At 46.6% G+C, this 18,962-nt stretch overlaps 1 protein-coding gene across 1 annotated transcript; it reads right to left on the minus strand.

Moving 5' to 3' along the window:
* Positions 1–1,687: 1,687 nt before the first annotated feature.
* On the minus strand, positions 1,688–10,021 carry LOC105057214 (uncharacterized). The gene is made up of 6 exons (XM_010939725.4): positions 9,681–10,021; positions 7,915–8,848; positions 6,685–6,780; positions 6,074–6,210; positions 4,596–4,794; positions 1,688–2,011 (listed from the first exon to the last, which is right to left on the minus strand). Exons 1-5 carry the CDS (start codon positions 9,893–9,895, stop codon positions 4,638–4,640), a joined length of 1,539 nt encoding a protein of 512 aa, XP_010938027.1. The 5' UTR covers positions 9,896–10,021; the 3' UTR covers positions 1,688–2,011; positions 4,596–4,637.
* Between the last annotated feature and the right edge of the window lie 8,941 nt (positions 10,022–18,962).

The raw sequence follows: 18,962 nt of genomic DNA on the forward strand, positions 1-18,962 counted from the left end.
GATAACGACGAAAATATAAACACTACCAATGAATGATGATCAATAAGATTTTCAATTATTAATTTATTATATTTGTAACTTTTTAATTTTTACCTCTTAAATATTGAGATGAGTCGCCTTTATTTCTTCTCTCTCCCTCATTGTATTCTCAAAATCAGACCTAACTCCCCTCTCTTTTTTGTATTGTTATTAATAAATCAATAGAAGTCCATACCATACCTCCTACCATTATAAAGTGATTTTTTATTTTTACAAAAAAAAATCCAACATCTATATTTAATTTTACTCCTCAATTTTTTTTTAATTTATAAAAAAATATATTTTTAAATTCAAAAAAAAAAACCTACATACGGACCATGCCGTGCCTGAATCGAGCCGAACCTCAAGCCAGGCTTGGCACAGATTATGCCTGACCCACGAACCGTGCTGTGTCTGACTCACGAACTGTGTCAGCCCAAACCCTTATGAACCATGCCAAACTTAGACTGCAAGCCACAAACCCTCAGTCCAACCCGTCCCCTTTTAATGGGTTGTGCTTGACATGGCTCGTTATTGTAGCAAACTGAAACCGCTCGATCCATGTTGGATTGGACCGTGTAATGCACCCCGACTCGTTGTCCATACTCGACCAGATCCATACATGAAAAAACTAGCATAAAAGAAGGTACAATTACATGTTATCAAAATATGACATCATTAAGCTGCAGTCGATACATTTCCTTGATTAGTTTTTAATAATTTGTGATTCAATAACAAAATTTGTGCGTCCTTGGATAACTCTTGACAAAATTGTCTAAGTAAAAATAATTTGAAGAAACATTCAACCAAGAAAAAAATATCAAAAGTAATTTTAAAGTTTTTTTTTGTTTTAATGTTGCTACTTTGATTTTGATTGTGCTGCAGAAAGGCCAAGGAAAAAAGATGCAGGCGATTATTGATGCAAACTCATAAAGTTTGAGGTTCCCATAGCATCTTTTGTGCAACAAAAAAATTGACTCACCTCCTTTAACAGTATCTACCATTAGATTGCATGATAGTAACACCGAGATATGTACAAATAGACGTAAGAGAATGATTAGAGTGCTCAATGATCTGTGCAATGCACGGTCCACCCGAACCCTAAAATTAGGGATTGTCTTTGAGTGCCGTGGGCATGGATAAGATCGGCCGGCAGGCACGGATAAGTGACATGACACTGCTGCAACCATGCGATTCTTGTGCCTCATTCGCTTCCAAATGGCCTACCCCGTACGTACATGAACATACGGTTAAGTCATTGACGTCCCATATAGCGGATAGGTCCACCCCGTATGCACACGAACATAGGTCTGAGGCCTAGGCCTACGTAAATTACTAAATGATCTATAATAATATAAATCTGGAGAAAGACACCATACTTCCTCATGCATAAGCATGTCATGCTAGAGCTGCCACATACTGTATCTTAGGGTTCGATTTCAGAACATCATCTCTCGCTTGGACCAAGTCCGATCCTGCGAGCAATGGTTCGGTAAGCCCAGGGACCCGGGCTCCGACCTGCTTGTGTTGAAGTTTGCATAGGATAGGGCGTCGAGAGTAGCTTCTCCCATCTCAAAAAGAAGAGAAGCAAGACGGAAGTTCATGTTACAAGTGTTTGTAGAAATACCTCAAACTCACCTGTCGGAGGCCAGTTTTGGACCCAGGACGCTTGGCACTTCAAATTCACCTGTCAGAGCACTCCAATAAAACTGAAAAGACTAGTGGATGGTGGACTCTGTACAGGGAATGAACCGGCCGCAGGGATAATTACAGAACATTCTTCTCCCACTTTACAAGGCCATTGGTGCTCGACATACAGTTTTGGTCATGTGATCACCAACAATTAACAATAGTCGTAACACACTACCAGTTCTACAGGTTCTACTTCCTATGCTCACCCAACTATAGTTTTATCTCAAACTCATTTTGATCCATTATTGGAGAGTTTTGGGTGTGCCAGATCAAAGACTACCAGTACCAAGCAATTGATTTCCTGCAGAGTAGGGGAAAAAAGAATCAGAACTGAAGTCATTTGGACAGTGTAAGTCATAAAAAAATGAACTAATATAACCCACTGTAACAAATAGGCTTATTCCTTCAACAGCGCACGGATATCTCTTAGAAAACCCATTCCACAACCAAACACCTCCTAAGTGAATTAGAAAGCCTAGGCGGATCCTGCCTAGATTGCCAAGATTTGGAGACCACCCAGGTTTTATGGTTGCCCAGTTGCAATTTCTTACAGGGTCTGTGCCCATTGTCATACATATATAAAATATGTATTCCTTGCTTTTTTCTAAATGATGCATGGGGGCCAATGTCAGCATATATTAATCAGACTAGGTTCCAAAAAAAAAATAAAAAATAAAAAAGAAACTTGTCATACAAGCGACCCCAATAGGTCTTCTTCCAAAACACCAGTCCTGAGCTCCAGTAACCAGCAAGCTGGACAGAACAAAGCAGCTCTGCAATCCCTGATTTTTAAGCTAAAACAATAGTTATATATGTTACTAATTTTTCACCTTCCTTTCAGTGACAGATAAATGTTATTAAGTCTAATTTGCCGAACTTAGAATAGATTTCGCACTTCAATTGTATTTAATTCTTAACGTGCACCCAACATGTTAATTGAATATAATGTCACTTTTTTTGAAAAAAGGTGCAAAATATAATATTTTTAAACAAGCCAGATGAATTGAATGATAATTGATTGGTATAGTAAGTAAGTGGGCAGTCATCTTGACTCCAGGTTAGGCCCATCCCCCAGGTTTTCTATAACCTCTCATGCTAGACCTATATAACGACCCTACAAGATAGATGAACATAAGCACACGGAACAAACTTGTTTAAAATGTCTCTAAGAACAGAAACTGCCGAAACTCTGTATGGTCTGGACCAGGCCCATCCAAAGTTACTCCAATTCTTGATAGATGGGATTGCCAGGTATTGCAGGAATTCTCCAAATGCAACCAAATCAATAAAATGGAAGTAGAAAACCACATAAAAAACACAGAGGATTCTAATTACATTGAGACAAAGTTAATATGAAACAATTCTCACAGGTAATTCAGGAATGATCAAATATCTTGACTCATAAGGACTGGGAAGCAGGTACTTAAAATAATTTCCAATGCATTATCTTGATTTAGGGGCCCCTATAGGTTTTGATATATATGGATTTATACATCTTTTCCTCCAAGGAAAGAGATGGTAGGGAAATTTGTCTCAACATACCTAATTTTTCCTCTTAAACTTCTAATTGAGTAAGCAACTGATACCCCTCTGAATATGACCATTTGATCACTGGTTATTGTTAAGTTTTAAGGTCAAACCGTCAAAGATAGAAAGTTTAAAGAGACTTCTAACTGAATTATTGACTGTTAATCCTAACCTTTACAAAGGCTTAGCTTATGGATCACAATATCATTCACCAAGGTTTAATAATCTTTCATAGAGTTCTAATTTGATGGAACCTTAAAGCATACAGTGTTTATTACAATGATGTGCCACAGCATATTTTGTGCACACATGACCCAAACAATAGCATAGCTTGGAATAGGCCTATTCAACTATAGGTGGTGGTCCCAGTTGAGACCATCCAACTAAATCATCTAGAGAATATTCTTAGTGTGGATACTATCCACATACCACATCTTAAAATATAATCAGCAAAGCAATCACAAAACATGGAACTCTGGAAGGAAATAAACAGTTAAAATAAAGAAGCCAATCAGAAACCATGGACTTAGTAAAGTTCTCTAAGGAGAACCAAGAGGACCCAGAATACACTAAGATTTGCTAGATGCTTGGAGAAATCTGGAGACACCAACATCTCTACAAAATATAGCAAAATACTTGTGAATAATTAAATAAGAAAACTATGAAATAATGTGGGGAAATCGATACTGTCCTTCGTACAATTTGAGGTACTTAGGGAAGAAATTTACATAAGGGGGAGGATCCCTCATTCATAAGCATTTAAATCCTGGTGAAGAAAGTCTTTTTTCACCCCCCAAAAAAAAAAAAAAACTCTATAATTTTAATTCAGTGTCTCAAACAAAGATTGCATGCTCCAGAGTTGTCTGCAAGGAGAAGGCTAGTTGGTGCACAAAGGAGTATGCACAAGTGCTACACGGGTTTGTATAAAGTAATCTGCTGAGTTCATAACAACCATAACCTCAAAAGTGTCCCCGTGTGGAAGTCGTATAATCAACAACATAGGTTTTTCTTTTATTAAAGTAACAGCAGGAACACCATGATCCAAGGTTGAATGTGAAATTTCTCAATCTATGGTGTTTGCACAAAGACCCTCTTCCCAGCAGATGCACTGGGAGGGTTGCCCATTTGAACCTAAGTAATGCAGGCAATGATGTAATGGGCTAGATCATAGATAAAATCAATGCATGAAATATGATCAATTACAAAATAAATATCATGGTTATAAACTTCTCAGCACTCAATCATTGTTACACAGAAAGTTAATAAGATTTTCATGTACTAAAATTCTACATAGTTACAATTATTCATTACTTAAATGTTCTTTAGGTAAATAAAGAAGGTTATATAGTATAACATACCAGAATCCACAGCACCTGAAGCCCAATGCAGTAAAAGATATGTCATTCTCGTTTATCCTCCTCAAGGTCATCTCCCATTCCAAGTACATGATCCATGGTTTTCCTATTCACCATGTCTCCAATTCCCTTGGCACCACTGCCTGTGAGTGAAACTCCCTCCTCATCAAAGTCATCACCTGTATCCTCTGAATATGCATATCTGCAGAGATAATACAAAAGGTGTAAATAATGAAATGTGGAAATTAAAATCACCATCACTTCCTTATTCATAACATATCACCATGAACAAAGACACCATTTGATCTTAACAACTGTGCTGATCCTGACTGAATGTGACAATTGAGCTCTCATCATGCTCAAGTTCCAAATCAACTTCTGGCAATAATTTCTAGCAGCATCTGAGATTATAAAAGAAAATCCTAGGCTTACCCAATATAGGTACTAGAGATTTTGGTAAATAGGGGAACGACCAAGTTCTCATCTGCCTAGGACTCACACACAGTCACCTACATGGTATTTCAAGCAGAGCCTGCCATGAAATCAGAGATATGTACGACAATGCCACGACACAAAGACTTGAACAGGTCATAACCCAAAGTCCTGGTGCGATATTTGATGCACAACATCCTCCATTTGTTATAGGTGGAACTAATTTGGCAGGTCAAATATTAAGGCAAGCATCCATGAGTAACTTTCCCATAACACAAAAGGCTGGCTTAACAAGACCCAGTTCTCAAGGAAAACAAGTTCCAACTTCATGAACGAGAAAAACTATATTACAGGACCATCAAAATTAATAGACAAAGTGCATACCTGCATGTATGTCAACACTGACAAGATGAGAATATTATGCACAAAAGATCTTGGTACAAGAAAGAATGTAGCCATATTTTATGAAGCTAATATTAAAAAATTCAAAGGGATATATTACAGAATGTAAAGAAAAGCTTGAAACTAAGTGAGAAAGTATAATCAGTCACATAAGCTTGTACATGCACAAAATGGTCAGCAGAAATGTGTGATTTTCTTTATACAAGATGGAAAATAAAAACAAAGAATGATGATGGTGAAGTTTCAAGAGAGGGTTTTTGTGAGGAAAGGATCAACTTTTTTCTCCAAAAGCTTGAAATGAATATGTCGCTTAACTTTATGATTGGTAAAACATGTGCATAATTTTTAGCGTTTGATTTCACACATTCCATTTAACCTGATTTCAAATTTTTGGCATGCTTACTACAAGGCATAGTTTTGATCAAAAAGGAAATATTTTGTTATACATGATTGGAGTGTTCATGTGCTTCCCAAATATTCCCCCAACCAGTGGAAGCTTTAATTGGACTGTTCTACAACCTATAGAATGTCATCCTCAAATCTTGGTCCAAGATCATTATTTAACAGAGTACAACAAAAATTTTATTTTCAAAGACAAATTCCTCAAGAATTTAATATAACAAAGGAAGCAAAGATCACGAGATTACCTAGTTGGGTTTTGTGATGGGGCCCAGAGAATGCAGATAATTGCAAGAAGTGCATAGGAGAGGACATTCCAAAAAGCTGGGATGATCCAAGCCCTTTGCCAAAGTTCACTCAATGGATCCATTGCATTGAAATACAACTGCATTCTCACAAATCCAGAAGAGTGGATATTAGCAACTCAGCACCATCTATAAAAGTCTTAAAGTGCTCGAATAACAGTTCATAAAACCGATGATCTGATTATTAAATCATTCATGTGTTTCTGACGCCAAGTAAATTTTCTAAGATAAAATAAGACATCTGCTTGCTGTTACTGCTTTTGATTAGTAATTCCAAAAATTGGGGTGCCAATTATATAGTGTAGCCAGTTCTCCAGAATTATACTTTGGAGGGATAACTGTCAAGACAACTAAAAGTTTCGAAAAGAAGGATGCCTTTGAGGAATCAACAGTATGCACTTCATTCATTGCTTATACTCCATTTTCATTCAGACACATTCAGGTGCACACACAGACATGCATATGAACCAGATGTTTTTTTTTTCCTTTTCTTTTTTCTTTTGTTATGCCGAGGATTGCTCATTTTTCCTGACTAATAGCAAGAAAGGAAATACCTCATAGCCAATCCAGGCAACAGAGAGAAGCACAAATATTGCCAGGGAGTTTGTGAACTTCCGATACAGCTCCAGTTTGGCCATGCTTCTCCGCAACTGGTGTAGCAATTAGATAGAACATGAGGTCATTGATTATAGCGAAACATCATATGTAAATGTATAAAAATAACAAGTAGTTTGATAAGCCTCCATTAAATGTTCAGAGACAAGAGAAAGATACCATGCCATTTTAACTTGCTCAAAGAGAGATGGTATTAATTGCAAGTAACTGGTGATACCATCTGTAGCATATAGCTTCCTTCAAGTTTAACATCTCTAACTTGGTTTAACAGTTGTAAGCTATAAAATACTTTGGGAAGAAAAAGAACAGGCATGCCCAAATTTCAGTTCTCCACCACAAGTCAATGACTTAATCTTATATCAAAGCAAACACAACAGAACAAGTCGATGACAGCTCTTGTCAAAAGCCTTAATTCTTTTCTTGTAAAAGAGAATTTTTGCATCATGTCTTTCCCAAATCCCTAATACATACTTTTGTTCCTTTATCAACCAAACAATCCTTCTCCAGCTCATCCACAAGAAAGCCTCAAATTTCCATTGTTCATAGGAAGTTTCATGCTTAAAATCTCTTTATTCATTTTGTTTTAATATTTCCCTCTGAAATTATCAGGTCAGATTACATGGTTCCATGGTGACTTTACATAACCAAAGTGGAATGAAAAGACACCAGCTGATTAAAATACAACTCAACAAGTCACGAGTTGAGATTAAAATCCCAAAAGAAACACATTGAAACATGTGAAATTTTGCATCCAAATTGACAAAATTCAACTTGTTTTCAAAAAGGTCTAATTTTCTTTTCTTTTTTCTTTTAACATGCAATTTTTACATTATATTTTATACGTGTCTGCTTCCCTGTTGCTATTTCCAATTCAACATCATTATCAAAATAATTTCCAAATAACTCCATTCTAAATTCTATCACTATGAGAAATGGACTTTAACCACTGAGACTTCTACTTTCTCCATCTCTTCTCTCCACACCAATAGGCAATTGCATCATCCATCAGGAAGTACTTTTGATGTGCCTTTTTCTCTCTCTTTCTTTGAATTAGCCATAACACACTAGCTATAACAAATGGAACATTGCAACATCTCACTTATTTTAAGGGAAGTTAAAGTGTTCATTCATTCATGCTTTTACCCAACAACCATGAAGTAAAAGTTTACCTGAAGCTTTTCCAGAGTTTTTGATAGAGATGAAAATATCCAGACAATGAAAGTCGCATCCAAGAGAACCACAGGAAGCACTAGAAACAATGTTGCTTTTCCAGCGAAGTCGTTGATATTTCCCAAATGTTCAACAAGTTCAAGCGCCTCTGAAGCTACGAAATATATTATTCCAAGAAAAACAACCTTGAAAGTCATCCCACCCAGTGTTGGTCGTACAACACCATAACCCATGGAAACTACTAAAAGAAGCAGGCGAGATACAGTCTTTTTGACAGCAGTAAAACTGACTGCCCATAGGGTTATGCCCATAGGCCTCGTTCCAATAGAATTGAAGTTTGCATACTCAAAATACCAGAAAGCCATTTCACACATGCCCAGAGCAATTACAGCTGTGATATAGTAGTGAAGCTGCAATATATCTTTCCAAAACCGTGTAAATTGGAGAAACCAGAAAAGTCCAAGCAAAAGATACGCCAACGACATGAAACCATAGAACGTCATTAATGGTGCCATTTTTCCAGGAAGATATCCTTGTGGATTTCTCCAAACAGTTCTACCTTTGATTACAGTGCCCTTAAGTTGTGGATCACAAAACATAAAGTAAAGGTAGTACATTCCAGTTCTGTTTATGAAGACAGTTTGAGTTATCTTGTTTGCCTCTTCATTGGTCCCATCAAAAAATGTCTGAATTCGTTTTGGCCAATTTGGGTTATCCGGATTTGGACGAATAATTACTTCCCCTGCTTTACAAGATATCTCTTTTTCTAGATCACGAGTACAGCATATAGCATCAGAGTTAAAATATGTACCACCAATTTTATCCCTGTCTTGAACTTCAAGAATTATGGCTTCCACCAATCCAGTATTTCGTTGCATATCATGATGCTGGGATGCTGACTCTTTTGTCCGGCGGAAAGTTACAGACTCAAACCTGGAATAATAATTCCAAAAAAGAAAAGAAAAGAAAGAGTATGAGGTCCTGTTAAGAAACTGACACATTTTTCCAGTGATAGTTGGATTTCTGTTAACAATATGAGATCATCACAGAATGCAGACACCTAAACACAAATATACGAACAAATTTTCTTAATGGTGCTGTTCCTACCATTACGCCAAGCACTTCTCAATGAATAAAATCATACTGCATAATTGCAAACTCTCTATATTGTTTATACATTATAATAAAAACCAGTATTTTACAAGGTGCTTTAAACCACGATGCAGGCCCTCAACTTTGATAGGTTCATAACTGATTCAGCAATACTTGAAGCAGACAAGAAGAAACAAATAACAGAAGAAAGACATGACACGGTAAAAGAAGCCCAAAATCTAGACTTAACACCAGAAAAAAAACTACCAGATGCCTAAAGATAGCACGTACCAACCAAAACGACGGCTTTATGCCTTCATCACCAACAAACTTTATAGAATCTAAGCAGCAATAAATACCCTAGTTCCAACCATCAATCCATTTTGGGAAAAAAATGAGACCCAAGACATAAAGGCACGCTGAAACCAAAAAAAAAAATTATTCCAAAAACCTAACCAAGCAAGAATGCTGATTTGCAGGATTGCAGATATGAATTTCTTGAACTCCGAATTACCAAAACAAATACATCAGTATCCGCAAAGCCGATCAAATTAGGACATATCGAACACCGCATAGTTTAATCAAATCCACAACGAACAACACAGGATTCTTAGAAGGAATGAGGGAGGGATGGGAAGAGGGAGAGAGATGGGAAGAGGGAGAGAGAGGTCACCGGATGAGGGATTTGCCGTCGGAAGTGGGGGAACTAAGAGCGACCTCGGAGGCGTAGAGGCCCTCGCTGCCGCCGTGGAAGAAGAAGGAATTGGAACGGGGAAAGAAGGTTTCGTTGGAGTACTCGTGGATGGAAGCGAGCGCATAGAAGGGGGCGATGGCGAGGAGAAGAAACCCTAGTTCGGAAAAGAGGAGGAGAAGCTCTCGGCGACGCATCGCTCAATCCCTCTCCAATTTTCCTCCGATTCCACCGTTTGTGAGAAAAAGATGGGCAAATTTTTTTTTTGTTAACACGGCGAGAGTGGGGTTAGTGGGGAAAGTGGAGTGAATCGATCGCAAGCGGCAATCCAGAAGGTTCGGCTTGCATATTTCGCGCGAAAGAATGATGGTTCTCCTTTCGCAACGTCGACCGTTGCATCGCGTCCTGCACAGCTCTCAAAGCACGCAACGTCGACACTTGCATTGCGCGATCCAACGGTGGATTCAGGCGAAGGAAGGTGAAGCCCTGACTCGCGCGAAAGACACCCCCGCCCGTTGGGTCATCGGTCCAACGCAGGTCGGACAATAGTAGCAGTAGCACGATGGATGGCTATCGTATGGCCAGCGTTAAGCATCAACCACAAGCCGAATATCCTATTGCTCCTGTTGCAGTCAATTGCCTCATCGTCTGATCATCGAAGAACATGCATCTGCAAAAACGAGAAGTCCACACTGACCGAAGGCGGCTCCGATGGAGACCCTCCGACGGTCAAGTCAGAGAGGTGACTGGGCAACAGTGAAATGAAGACAGAGAGCTCGATCGAGAGAGAGAGAGAAAGGAGCAAGCCTGTGGTTTTGGAGTCGAAAAGTGGACTGTCGTGGTCCCTTGCACTGTTGCCTTCCCCGATATATATAGTGGAGCAGGTATGGCGCCGTCATTAATGGCGCGGACAATTGAGGAATTGTCAACTCACTGTAGACTGTCAGAGTCGCCGTGAAAGTGTCGCGTCACCGCGGGACTGTCGAATCACTAGGGTTGACAATGCCCTAGGCGGGATAATACCCTTAGACGGCAGTGCCGCATGCTGCTGTCAGGGCTGACAGGCTCTGGCGGCTGTACGGTGATCGGAGGAGTCGACCGACCCTAGGTCGGTGGCTAGCTGAGTGGCGTCGGGCCCCTCCGTTGGTCGGCGAGTCTTATGTGAGTCGGCCATCAGGCTTCCAGGTCCAGTCGGTCGGGAAGAGTACGTCCGACCGACACATCTCAGTCGGTCGTGGGCCGATAATTGGCCGGTGATGGCGTCCGTCGGTCGGTCGCTCCGACTGTCAGTCGGTCGGTTGCTCCGACTGTCAGTCGGTCGGTCGGTCCCTCCGACCATCGGTCGGTCGGTCGGTCCCTCCGACCATCGGTCGGTCGGTCGGTGGGTATTCCCCAACAGTTGCCCCCCTCCACTCCTGAGTCGGACGGTGAGCTGACGGATGCTTTTATTTGGGTAGCAATCCCGGACGAAAAGGAGTGGATTCGTCGTATGCAAAGATCCGACCGTACCGCCGGTTGATACGGCATCAGGCGTCTCATAAATGCCGAGCGATTTGCTGGCATCAGACGTCTAGTCGGCGTCAGACGTCTCGTCCCATCGGCGTCAGGTGTCATGTCGGCGTCGGACGCCCCGCCGTGTCGGACGTCCCGCCGGCGTCAGACGTAATGCCGGCGTCAGACGTCTCGTCCCATCGGGAAGGGGAACCGCCGTTCCCGCCGTCCCTTCGGGGATACGAAACGTCGTGGCCTTCACGCCACGTGGCGTGCGGCCATTGGGACAGGTTCGGTGGAGCGGATGGAGGTGACGTGGCACGATCTGAAGGCAGGTGCGTCGAACCGTCGGACCGACGGACGGCCCGGATGACGCCACGCGGCAAGATCTGGGGAGTCTTCGTTGGCCGTGCCTTCATCTCGACCGTTGGGGGGCACTATATATACAGAGTTGCCCCCACTTGGTTTTTTACCCTCCTCATTTTACTGTCGAAACTCTGCCCGCGTGAGTCCTTGCCCCAGGTACTCTTTCGCCCCACTCTTCGTTTGCAGTTCCTTCTTCTTCTCCTAAGGGCCATTGTCATCTTCCCCACCTTCTTCTTCTTCTTCCTTGCCATCTACTCTGAATCCATGGCTAGGACGTCCCCATGAGGTAGTCGGTCGGGAGAGCCGACCGAAGACACTCGGTCGACCCCGGAGGTGGAGGTTTCTTCACTTTCGGGGCCGAACGTCGATCGGCTCCGGGAGCAGTACCGCATCCCGGAGCAGTTTCGACTGTTTGCCCCTGGTGCCGATGGTCGGGTTAACAGCCCGCCTGAGGGCCAGGTGGCCTTCTACTTGGAGGACCTCCGGGCCGGCCTTCGATTCTCGGTTCCGGAGTTCATCCGAAACATCTTCGACTATTACGGGCTGTGCCCGGCATAACTTGCGTCGAACTCGGTTCGACTGATAGTCAGTTTTGCACTTTTGTGTCGGCTCTTGCCGACCGAACCTCGGGTCTCCCTTTTCCGAGTTTTCCTCGTCCTCCGACCCCACCCTAAAGCCCGAGGGTGGTGGTACTTCGTCCCTCGGAAAGGGCTCTCTTTCATTACTGGTCTTCCATCGTCCATTCACGGATGGAAGAATCAGTTTTTCTTTGCGTCATCTTCTGCTTCTTGGGGGTTTTCCGTCCGTTGGGGGAATCCCCGAACCGAGCCGAATGAGAACAGTCGGGTGGAGGCTGATGATCGGGAGGACTTCCACCGGCTGAAGGACATCTCGGTGCCGAAGCAGAGCGAGCTTGTCACCGAGCAGGCCCTGTATGACGCTGGCCTTAGCCCGGTCCCCCGTTTAGGTCGGTTTTTCATTTTCCCGACACCTCTTTCTTCTTTTTGTCTTTCCTTTTCGGCACTGACCATTTATCGTCCTTTTCAGATATGCCGTCGAGGATACGACTGTCGGCAGCCGACGTACGTCAGTACGCCGTCAGGAAGAGGCCGGCGCAAGACGCCGGACCGTCGCAGCCTCCCAAGAGGCCCCGTGTGGCTCCACCGAGCGAACCGACTGGATCGGAGGCGGAGCTGGTGATTGCACTGTCAGCGCCGACAGTGCTCGTCGATGTCCTGTCCGAGGGACCGTCGGTCGAGGGCATCGCTTCACCCGACAGACGGGCTGTCGAGTCTGCAGATGGCGCGCCGACCGCTCAGCAGGCTTCAGAAGTTCGGGAGGAGGCCCGCGAACCCGAGCGACCGACGCACGCTACCGCCGCACCGTCGGTCGAGACTCGGTCGGGGTCAAGCCTGCCGTCAATCTCCGACGTCAGGGCCTGGGCAACTAGCCGAGGCAAGGCCCCCATGGCGTCGGGCGACGAAGGTCGGTCGGCTGGCGGAGGATCGGCCGACTTTTCGCTCCTCGAAGGTGCGTCGGGCCTGGCCAACCACGACTTGGCCAGGAAATTGTGCCAGGCGCTCCTCCTTCCCGCCGACATCGACGCAATGAAGAACCAGCGTGTGTCTGACATGCTGTCTTCGTTCTATCCGATGATGATCCGGGTGAGTTTCTCTTTCCTTTGTGTTTTAATGCAGTTTTTCATAAACCTGCTTTCTTATTGGTCGGTTTCACCTTGTGCAGCTGGTCTTCAATATCTCGGAGCTGGAGGCCGGATATCGGAAGTTCGGCGAGATGCGCACGGCATGGAGGGACAAGGTCGGAGCCCTTGAAGCCGACAAAGTCATCCTTGTCGATCAGCTGTAGCAGTCGGTCGACCGGGAGGGCCAACTTGAGGGGGAGGTCTCCCGACTTTCGGAGGAGGTCTCCCGACTCAAGGGGGCTTTGGTGTCGTCAGAGTCGGAACTTCAGTCGGCTAAGGACGACGCAAAGAAGAAGTCCCGGACCATCCGTCGGCTCCGACACGAGCGAGACGGCATCGCCAAGGAGCTGGAGGCCGAACGCGAGCAACTCCAAGTGAGTCTCAGAAATCTCGCCAAGGCCGAAGAAGGCTTGTCCATCGCCCAGGCCGACGCAGACATCGCGAAGGCCGAGGCTGAGTCGGCGAAGGAGGCTCTGAGTCGGGCTGTTGAAGTCTTCCGAGACTCAGAAGAGTACCGAGAAGAACTTCTGGAGAGCGGCTTCCTCTCGTATCGGGTCGGGTATGAGGATGCTCGGGAAGCCATTCCAGGCTTGTACCCGGAACTGGATCTCAGCAGCATAGTTCTGCCAGAGTCCGAGGCCCCAGCTACGGAGGAAGCGGCCGAACCAGTGTCGGAAGGCCTTTCCACCAGGGCGGAAGCCGAAGAGGATGCAGAGCCGGCTGCCGAAGATCAGTCGGCCCCGACTGCAGAAGTCAGAGAGGATCCGCCGACTATCTCCCATTGCCGTCCAGTGGAGGATGTCGACTCCGACGATTAGTCGGTTTTGTTTTATGTTTTTGCTCTGACTTGTAATCGGGCTTCGGCCTTCCTTTGTAAATCTTATTTTGATCTTCAATGAAATCAAAGTTTTTGGACTTGAACTTTTTCTCTGCTTGTTTTCCTTCGTGCGTTGTAGAATGTCTTCGTAAGTCGCTAACTCATATAGATCGGTTAGGACGTTCGGCAACTCGTGCCATCACGAACGTAGATTAAGTCCCGACTTTGGATCGGCCTTAGATAGTCAAGGTCGTCAGTCGGGCTTCCTTTTCCCGGCCGTGAGTCGGGCGCGTTCGTTGAGTCGGAAGTCGACCGACCGTCGGTGGAAGGCTTGACAGTCGGGTCTTTTCCGACACGTTCGGTCGGTTGTCTCGTGGCGCGTTTAGTCGGGGAAACGACGACAAGTCGGATCCCGATGCCCTTGTGTTGGGTATTCATGCTGCGCCTCTTGATATACGGTGGTAAGCCGAATATCGTCCGGCCGGCCGTAGCTCGATCGGTAAGTCATGAATGCGACTGAGGACGCTTTGTGCGATAGACGGTGGTAAGTCGAATATCGTCCGACCGGTCGTAGCTCGGTCGGGAGTCGCGACGTCGGTCGCGCAGGCATTTCGCCTCTCTTTGGTCGGGGCCCGATCGGCTTGTTAGCCGATGGTCTGGTCCGAAAGTTCGACCGTAGAAGGAGTGTCAACTCCCATTAATACAGATGCATCGGCCCTTTTAAGGGTCCGATACGTCGTCGAAAGTTGAAGGAGTGCAACTCCCGTTGATATGGATACACCGGTCCTGGTAAGGGTCCGATTTATCGTCGACCGTCGAAGGAGTGTCAACTCCCATCCATCTGGATGCATCGGTCCTTGTAAGGGTCCGACGCATTACCGACGATAAGGTCGCCGGTTTCAGGCGGATACCAAGTCCAAGTCGGTATGTCGGGGCTTGACCTTGGTGAGCGCCGATCGTTAGTCGAAGAGTTAAAACTCCGAGATTTTAAACCGGATTTGCATTCCAACTGGACAAGTACAAAGTTCATTGGTAATACAACTTCAAGTTGTCGGCGTTCCAAGTTCGGAGAATGGGTTTCCCTTCAAGGATCTCCAGTCGGTAGGCTCTCGGACCATAAGCGTCTGCTACCTTGTAGGGCCCTTCCCAGTTCGGAGCCAACTTCCCATGGTCCAGAGGCTTCGATACCTCTGCCTTCCTCTGGACTAAGTCACCAGTCCTGAAAAGCTTTGGTCAGACCTTGGCGTTGTAATACCGAGCGACCTTCTGTCGGTACGAAGCCATGCGAATTTGAGCCTCATCTCGTAGTTCGGGGAGGAGGTCTAGGTCGGCCCTCCGACTCTCGGAGTTGTCCGGCTCTTGATACCGCTCGACCCATGAAGACGGCAGTCCAATCTCGAGCGGGATCATCGCCTCCATCCCGTAGGCCAAGCTGAAAGGTGACTCCCCGGTCGGAACGCGGGGGGTCGTTCGGTAAGCCCACAGAACGGAGCCTAGCTCGTCGACCCAGAGGCCTTTGACTTCGTTCAGTCGGGTCTTGAGTCCATGGAGTAAGGTCCGATTGGTCACCTCGACTTCACCGTTGGACTGTGGGTGCCCGACTGAAGTCAGTTGGTGTGTGATGTGGAACCTGGCGCAGAAGTCCTTGAAGTCTTGGTTGTCGAATTGCCGTCCGTTGTCGGTGATGATAGTATGCGGCAACCCGAACCTGAAGATGATGGACTTTTGGACAAAGTCCTCCATCTTTTGCTCGGTGATCTGCGCCAAGGGTTCGGCCTCCACCCATTTGGTGAAGTAGTCGATGGCGACAACTATGAACTTTCTCTGACCCGACGCTGGAGGAAAAAGATCGAGAATGTCGACCCCCCACTGGGCGAAGGGCCATGGAGCAACAATAGGAGCAATTTGGCTGGCCGGTTGATGCTGCACGTTGGCGTACTTTTGACATGGCTCGCACCTCCGGACCAACTCGGCTGCGTCCTTCCTCATGGTAGGCCAGTAGTAGCCCTGTCGCAGGACCTTGTAGGCCAGGGACTTGCCCCCCAAGTGACTCCCGCAAATTCCTTCGTGCACCTCTCGGAGAGCGTAGTCGGCGTCGGTCGGTCCCAAGCACCTAAGCAAAGGGAGGGAGAACGACCTCTTGTAGAGTCGGCCGTTCATGATCATGTATTGGGAGGCCGACCATCGGAGCCGCTTGGCCTCTGCGGGATCTTCGGGGCCGATCCCGTCGGTCAAATACCGAACGATCGGGTCCATCCAACTTGGTTCGGTCGCTAGCTGCTGTACTTCTTCGACCCGATCGATGCTTGGCTGCTCGAGGTTCTCCACGAACGTCCGACCCAAGGAGTCGAAAGCCGAAGTCGCCAGTCTGGAGAGTGCGTCGGCACGGACGTTCTCCGACCTAGGGATGTGGGAAATTTCAAAATACCTGAGGCGTGCCACGAGGTCCTCCACTTTCTGGAGGTATTTGACCATGGTCGGATCTCGTGCCTCGAATTCGCCCTTGACCTGCCCCACGACCAGCTGAGAGTCGGAGAATGCCCGGAGGCTGTCGACACCCAGTTCCCTCGCCATCCTCAGGCCAGTGAGGAGTGCTTCGTATTCGGCCTGGTTGTTGGAGGTCTTGAAGTCGAATCGAAGGGCGTACTCGGTGACCACCCCATCCGAATTCGTGAGCAGGAGCCCGGCCCCGCTCCCCTGAGCGTTTGAAGCTCCGTCGATGTGCAGTACTCAGGTGGAGACCGGGTCTGGCTCGGAGACCGCATCTCGTCCCGGGTCTTCAGCTCCCGACCCTTGGTCGGTTGTCGGGCACTCGGCGATGAAGTCGGCCAAGACCTGAGCCTTCAAGGCAGGCCGCGGCCGGTACTGAATGTCGAACTCGCTGAGCTTCATCGCCCACTTTGCCAGTCGTCCAGATGTATCCGGTCGGTGCAATATTGCCCTCAGGGGCTGGTTGGTGAGCACCACTATGGCATGAGCCTGGAAGTATGGATGGAGTCGTTGCGCAGAGACGGTCAGGGTGAAAATCATCTTTTCCATCTCCGAATACCTGGCTTCGGCGCCGTGGAGCACCTTGCTGGTATAGTAGATAGGCTGATGGGTTCGATTTTCGTTTTCTCGGATGAGCACCGAACTGACCGCCTCAGAAGATGTGGCCAAATAGAGATACAAGGTCTCCCCGACCTGCGGTTTTACGAGCAGCGACGGAAAAGCCAAGTACTTCTTCAGGTCTTCGAAGGCCCGTTGGCACTCATCCGACCAAGAAAATCCATTTGCGTGATGCAAAGTTTTGAAAAACGGGAGGCACCTTTCAGCTGATCGAGAAATGAATCGGCTAAGAGCGACGATTTTTCCGTTCAGCTGTTGGACCTCCTTCTTGGTGTTCGGATGACGCATGTCGAGGATTGCCTTTATTTTCTCAGGGTTGGCCTCAATCCCTCTCTGAGAAATGAGGAATCTGAGGAACTTCCCTGAGGTCACCCCAAAAGCGCACTTGGTCGGGTTGAGCTTCATTCGGTGTCGTCGTAGGGTACGGAAGGTCTCCTCGAGATCCTGAACATGATCCGGGATCTGCGCACTTTTCACCAGCATGTCATCCACGTACACCTCTATGTTGCGCCCGATCTGGTCTTTAAAGACCTTATTGACAAGTCGCTGGTAGGTGGCGCCGGCGTTCTTCAGTCCGAAGAGCATCACCCGGTAACAGTAGAGGCCCTTGGGAGTCACGAAGGCGGTATGCTCCTCGTCTTCAGACGCCATCTGGATCTGGTTGTATCCGGCCAAGGCGTCCATGAAGCTGAGCAGTCGAAATCCGGACGTCGCATCCACCAGCTGGTCGATCTTGGGAAGTGGGAAGCTATCTTTTGGGCAGGCTCGGTTTAGGTCGGTATAGTCGATGCAAATCCTCCACTTCTCGTTGGCTTTTTTGACCATGACAATATTGGCGAGCCAATCGGGATACGTGGATTCTAGGATGAAGCCTGCTTCGAGTAGCTTGTCCACTTCTTCGTCGATGGCCCTTTGTCTTTCTGGAGCGAAGGACCTTTTCTTCTGCCTCACCGGCCTCATCGTCGGGTCGATGTTGAGTCGGTGGGTTATTGTTTCTGGGGGGATGCCCGACATATCTACCGCCGACCAAGCAAATATGTCGGCATTGGCCGTCAGCAGCTCCGTCAGTCGTCGTCGTTCGGGGTCGGACAGTTGAGACCCGACCCAAACCTTCCGATCCGGATTTTTCGCTATCGGGATCGCCACGAGCTGCTCGACCGGCGAACCTCGCTCTTCCTCCTCCCGTTGGTCCAGCTTGTCGATCGTCAGGAAGCCCTTTGACTCGCCATTTTGAGCGGAGATCTGGAAGCATCGTCAGGCGAGCTGTTGATCCCCGTGCATCTCCCCGACCCCGTTTTTGGTCGGGAACCGAACGAGGAGATGGTACGTCGAGACGATTGCTTTGAGGGTGTTTAGTCCGGGTCGTCCAAGTATGGCGTTGTAGGCCGAAGGAACTTGGACGACCGCAAAAGTTAAGTGGACCGTGCTTTGTCGTGGTTCAGTGCCGACCGTCACAGGCAGGGTAATTTCTCCTTCCGTCGTGACAGCATCCCCGGCAAAGTCGATCAAGGGGATGGAGACCCTCTTAAGTCGGTCAGTTGACAGTTGCATCGGGAGAAGGTCGAGTAAAACAAAACATTTGTCGAACTTTCATTATCAACAAAAATTCTTTTTACATCATAATTTACTATTGTTGTCGAAACAACAACAGCATCATCGTGGGGAGTTTGGATGCCCCGAACGTCTTCCTCCGTAAAAGTGATTACGTCGTCCGGGCGCGGCTTTTTCGTCGGCTCTCCTCCCGCAGACATCCCCGGGCCCAGCCGCTTGGAGATCATGT

This window comes from Elaeis guineensis, chromosome 14 (assembly GCF_000442705.2).
Source record: "Elaeis guineensis isolate ETL-2024a chromosome 14, EG11, whole genome shotgun sequence".
Taxonomy (NCBI): Eukaryota; Viridiplantae; Streptophyta; class Magnoliopsida; order Arecales; family Arecaceae; genus Elaeis; species Elaeis guineensis.

Bases quoted from the DNA above. Each gene is read 5' to 3' on its own strand.
- LOC105057214 (XM_010939725.4), bottom strand. From the start codon at position 9,895: ATGCGTCGCCGAGAGCTTCTCCTCCTCTTTTCCGAACTAGGGTTTCTT. The intron at 8,849-9,680 runs GTGACCTCTCTC...TTATTATTCCAG, and splicing joins GACGGCAAATCCCTCATCCG to GTTTGAGTCTGTAACTTTCC. The intron at 6,211-6,684 runs GTATTTCCTTTC...GTGAGAATGCAG, and splicing joins TTGCCTGGATTGGCTATGAG to TTGTATTTCAATGCAATGGA.